Source organism: Cynoglossus semilaevis, chromosome 18 (genome assembly GCF_000523025.1).
Source record: "Cynoglossus semilaevis isolate Cse_v1.0 chromosome 18, Cse_v1.0, whole genome shotgun sequence".
Taxonomy (NCBI): Eukaryota; Metazoa; Chordata; class Actinopteri; order Pleuronectiformes; family Cynoglossidae; genus Cynoglossus; species Cynoglossus semilaevis.
In genome coordinates this window covers 8,127,588-8,133,368 of record NC_024324.1, presented here as the reverse complement: position 1 = coordinate 8,133,368, position 5,781 = coordinate 8,127,588, and the positions used below count along the sequence as shown (strand labels likewise).

The following is a 5,781-nucleotide window of genomic DNA, read 5'->3' as shown; positions in this document are numbered from 1 at the left end:
CAAGTGATGTGATGCACTTGGCACGAACGTGATAATAATGGGCCTTTGGAAGGACGTCAAAATGATGTTAGTGGATTCTTTGAAGATGGCAGTTAGATAGGAGACGTGCCAGCTGTGTGTGTGTGTGTGTGTGTGTGTATGTGTGTGTGTGAGGGGAGTTGGATTTGCACGAGACCCTGCGTAAGAAAATGAACTAATCTTCCTTTTCTAGTTCAACATCAACGACCTACTCACGGTTGCTATTTTGTTAAATCATTACAACTGACCTTCCGCCAAATCCAAAACATTTGTGCCCGGGCTGAGAGGGGGCTGCGGATCTCTGCAGGTACATGTCGGCCATGCATATATACTGGAGCCATTAAAAAGCTCCAGCTCAGCAAAATGAATAGCACATGCAGCATGAAGGCTTGGCACAGATGTGTTGCCTTATTAGGGCCCCCAGAAAGACTTTGTCCAGCACACGGCCCCGTGAGCACCACAGAGAAATGTAGAACATGAACACAAAACTATCTCAAAGCGTTAGGCCTGTGTGTGTGTGTGTGTGTGTGTGTCACAAGCACTGAACATAAAGCAGCTTTGTTGTTGCAGCAGCAGTACAGCTAACTATTCCAGCTCGGGGCTTTGTTCACAACAGCTTCTCTTTCTTTCTTTCTTTCTTTCTTTCTTTCTTTCTTTTTTACCTGCGTTCATTTGAGGTGAGTGTGCAGAGAGAGACGAAAAAAGATCCACGGCCATGACATTGGTCCCAATAGCGCCGCCCGGTGGCAGTGAAGGGTCCTGATCCCGGCTACATCCAGTCGCTGCTACACACTGAGTCAAGGTGGACAAACTACAGGAGCGTGGAAAGGCGACTCGAGTGGAGTGGCCGCGGCCAACAAGCTGAGGCTTCTCCTTCCCGTCCTCCTGCCTGTCGTTGTTTTCGCCTCCTTGGTAACACAGTTAATAACCTTGGGTCTCAGACGGTTTATTGCACTGCACTCCAATTGTACAAATGCTCCAGACTCTCAGACAGCTTTTATGGCTCCGTTGCTGAGGCAACGGGGAGGATGTCCCGTAATTAGGGACGGAATTCCAGCGGGCAGTAAAGGATGCGCAAGGCAAGGCCGGACTATGGCAGAGAGAGGCAACCATAAACTTCAGCCTCTCTCCCCGCGTTTATGGCCCTTTTGACTGTCATATATGAACGCCAATGCGCTGCGGCTGGCTCCCATAAACACTGTGATAACAACAGCAAATATGGCGACCCTGGGCCAAAAGAAGAAGAGGAGCGAGCAGGAGGCAGTGTGGAAAAGAGCCTCCAAAGCCAATCAGCTAAATGAGAGCGCGTTCACACAGAGCCACGCAGTGTGGGAGACAGAAACAAAGAGAAGTCGAGTGGAACACAACAAAGGTGTCGGACGGTGCGGTGCTCCATGTTTGGCTCCAATAAATGTTATGGAGGTTAGATAAGTGTGGAACCATCAAAGATGTCTGCCACCGCTGTAAAGTAATGTGGAACAGAGTTCAGGAATAATGTCATAAAGTAGAACACAACACTTTAAACCAGGTGTTCCACGAGTGTTTGTGATCCGAGCTCTAAATGTGAGAATCCATGTTGTGCATTGCTGAATCTGAACCGTCGAGTACAAAGCAGTAAAACCAAATACCTTTTCCTTGTTATGACATACAACAACAAAGTAGCTTTGTCTGATCCACATTCTGAGCTGCTTCATTCATGTTTACCATTTGAATGAATGTTTAACACAGCAACAGAAACATGTAAACACTGTATAGATTTAGTATAGAGTTACAAACGGTGAAGCTACATTGTCGGTGACGACGCGACTTAAATTGTGGAAAGCAACGTTGTTTTTTTTTGTATACAAAAATATAGTGTCCAATCTGAATACAGAAGTTTAATTTAAACTACTATTAAATTGATGTACAATAACAGTCTAAATAAACAACGCCACGTCATTAAATCTGAATTAAGAGCCTTTTTATAATGAAGGTCTAACTAATTGACGTGAACTAATATAAAGTGTCAGTTAAAATTAATACCATAATTGAAAACCCACGGAATGGAGCTTTAAATTTAAGACAGTAAACTAAGGAAGCTTTCACGGAAGAAGTAGCATTGATTAATGTGAGGTAAAACTCACATTATATATATACGTAGCATTGATTAATGTGAGGTAAAACTTTTAATTCAGGAGTTATTTTAACATTAGGTCTTTTTTTCATGTAAAAATGATAAAAACCTAAATTAAATAGTTGTTAATGTATATATTGATTCAAACACCATATAAATAAAGGAACATTATTTGGGCCAAATATTCCAACGTTATGTAAAGTAACATGGATGTAGTAGAATATGTGTTCTATCTGAATGGAGGACTCCAAGTTGAAAAAATTCAAATGAATAACAGACAAAGATGATGAAATAAACTGGTTTGACATAACGTCATTTGATCTGAGTCAATTTGAATAAAAGCTTTGGATTAAAAGGTGATACCAGGGGAAAATACGGTTACACTACACACACGAAGCTAAGATAATTCAATTTGACTTTAGCAGACGTGAATTCAGAACTTTAAAGGAAATTATTCTCAATAATATAATGTAAAGGACGACATGAATGGACTGAAACGGTACATGCTGCCGTCAGTGACGCTGAATTCAATATTTAGGATGAAAAGCTGTAGTTCACTGACAACAAAACATTGCGGATGGTAAAGAAAATGTTACGGTACAGTCAAAGGTACGACCTGTACTTTTAACGAAAACATGGTTTTAATGCGACGTTCGAAATTACAATGAAACGCATGACGTTTGTGTTTCCGTGAAAAGCTGAACTTTGTCTGATCAGGAAACCACATTTGGTCTTACGTAAAGTGAGAAATTAGCGCATGAAATGGAAAAGGGTTATTATTGACAAAAAAGCTTCAAAATAAATAAAACAATTTAATTTGCACAGTATAATAAATACAGCGTCTTTGCGCCTCTGTCACTTCACTCGTCTGTGCCGAACATCAGCGTCCTCTTTGGTTCAATTTGTATATTTTTGTAGTGCGTAAAATGGCTGCGTTGTGCGTCATTTTCCATACGAGGCCTAAACACTTATATAAATGCCATATGTTTTTTGTTGTTGTTGTTTTTTTTCAAGAAAGGCAACGACCAAGCATAAATTATTTTTTAATAATTGTTTCATTTGATTTTATTTTTTATTTGGAAATAGAGTATAATACACAATAATTTCGGGCAAACCAAGCAGTTGATTCAATGCAACGACCCTGACCAGCGTTGCCCTGACAGCACACTTACCTAAAAATGTAGATTATTTTTTTTACATTTTTTGTTCCTGGTTTTGATTGCAAGTACCAAATGATCAAGAGTCATGAAAAAAATATTCTGTCATCCGTAATCTGTATGAAAGCGGGGAGAGAAACGATGCATAGGCGGTATATATACCTGTGTGAATGTGTTGGGCGTGTACCTCAGTGCAGCTCCACACGGATCCAGTGGACGAGCTTATATCTCTGGTTTGGCCTGCATTATCAATACCTGCCTGATAGTCTCCAAAAACCAAGAATTAATTCGAAGCACAGCATGGATTTTTGGCTGTTGAAAGATACTCAAAATACAGTATAAATAGTCAGCCTTCACTTTGGAGGTCACAGGAAAGACGACGAAAGCTCGTTTTGAGGTCAGACCGAAAGGAAAAAGAGCCTGTCTGTAATAATGGCGAGAGGAAACGAGTGGCTACGAAATAAATAAGCAGACAAAACAGAGACACGTTACATTCCCATCCGTTCGGACTCATTATTTGGTCACACCAATATAGATTTTACCTATTAAAGTCACATGGTCGCCCACTTCCGTTCAATCTACCAGCGTTGTGATTTAAAAAAAATGAGGAAGAAAACTGCGTTAAATATATATATATATATTTGATTATAAAATACACTGAGTCAGTCAAATTCGACTGATATTTTTTTTGCCAGCGTGAGAAGAAAAATACATGTGTGTAAAAGACACAATAATGTTAAAATGGGCCTTCTCTCACACACATACACACACACACAGTCTGGGCGAGGACAATAATCCGCTTTTTTTCTCCCACAAAACCAGAGTCAGAGTCAGAAGAGGGCTGTGGAGTCCACAGACTGTCTGGATTCATGCTCACTCTCTTATGTCGATCCGATCACAGCACATACTGTTGTCCTCGAACTTGAAATTAACCATCGAGCAGCGTCTGCTGCGGCTGCTCCTGCTGCTGCTGCTGCTGCTGCTGCTGAAGCCATGGTGAGACACAATGCAAACCAGTCTGTGTGTAAAACGCAGTCAGTCCAACAGCACGGGACCTGGGGAGTTGTTGGGGGACACAGGGCTGCCTTTGTGCCCTAGAGCAGAGGGTTGGAGGTGTAATACTGTAACCTGTCTCTGTTCAGTTTCTTCTCCTTCATGCGTCGGTTCTGAAACCAGATTTTCACTTGTCGGTCGGTGAGGTTGAGCATGCGAGACAGTTGCAGGCGTTTCTCTTTGTTTATGTACACGCTGAAAAAGAATTCTCGTTCAAGTTCTCTAATTTGATATTTGGAATATGGACACCTCTTCTTACGGATCCTCTGCCCATCTGGAAACACACACACACACACACACACACACACACACACAGACAGACAAAGAAAGAAAGGAAACGTGTGTCGGTCAGAGAAATGATAAACACTTCATATTAGCCATGACTATGTTACTAAAGATTTACACGCCCTGCGTGTCACGCAGACTACAGAGTACGGATTTCCTCCACATAAAGTATTAATAACATATTTCCCATTTCAACATTTCATGTGTCACATATACTGATATTATATTGCAGTGGAGAGAGGATCAAAACACACTGCTGCTGCTGCTGCTGCTGCTGCTGCTGCTGCCCCACACACTGCACTTGGGGTTTCACCTTTTAAATGAAACGCTTAAATTTAACCTAAACCCTGGCTCTTAAAGTGACAGTTCGCATTTTATTTATTTTCAAAGTGAGATGAAAAAAGAAACGTGTAGTGGAGACACAGAGTAATGTCTGTAACATCAGATCACAGTGTTCTAGTGTCACAGCCTCACTACACCACACTACACTACACACACGACATGTAAATGTGCTTTAAACGCAATAAGAAACCGTGTGTAACACACGGGCCCGATCAGAAAACACACTGCTCTCTTTTTGGGGACAACATTCACGGGTTTGAGGCTACAGAAAAAGCATCGCTCTGTTGTCTTTCACGGCCAATTTCAATTCCAAACACGTGATCCTGCAGTTTATAACAAAGTTTTGTTGGGGGGTAGGGGGGTCTACGGGCCCTCTATAAACCTTATATGCTTATAAAACACCATATAAAATGTTTAACAGCAGCGCGCAAGATTGCAAACTTTCCCTCATAAGCAGGACGCTGACTTTAATACGTACTGCTGCTGCTGCTGCTGCTGGATTTCTCCTCATTGTTGCCGGAAGACAGCTCCGGGCTGCTGGTCTCCTCCCGGGGCTCCTTCGCTTCGCTGTCCCGGCACGAGGCTGCGTCTTCCGGCGCCGAGCTGGGCTGCTTGGACGCCGTTTTGTCCCCTGAGAAGCCGTTTGTGGAGGCGCTCTCCGACGCGTTGCCGTACGCCGTCTCGTAAAACTGGTCGAAGACTTGGGGCAGCACGCCGTTCCTGCCCACGTTCCCGTAGAAATTAGAGGCAGCGGAGCCGGCGCCGGCGTGGCGGTGGCGGGGGGGGGGGGGGGCCGGCGCCCCGCCCGGCGGC

The 5,781-nt window shown here is 43.0% G+C and overlaps 1 protein-coding gene across 1 annotated transcript in view; it reads right to left on the bottom strand.

The window, feature by feature from the left end:
• Window positions 1-3,011: 3,011 nt before the first annotated feature.
• The window catches only part of hoxa11a (homeobox A11a), a 5,619-nt gene continuing 2,849 nt past the window's right edge, over window positions 3,012-5,781 (bottom strand). Inside the window, exons 2-3 of the mRNA XM_017040992.2 lie at window positions 5,447-5,749; window positions 3,012-4,615 (exon numbers count right to left, since the gene is read on the bottom strand). Of these exons, the coding sequence (XP_016896481.1) occupies window positions 4,383-4,615; window positions 5,447-5,749 (536 nt within the window). The 3' untranslated portion in view covers window positions 3,012-4,382. The remainder of the gene's footprint in view (window positions 4,616-5,446; window positions 5,750-5,781) is intronic.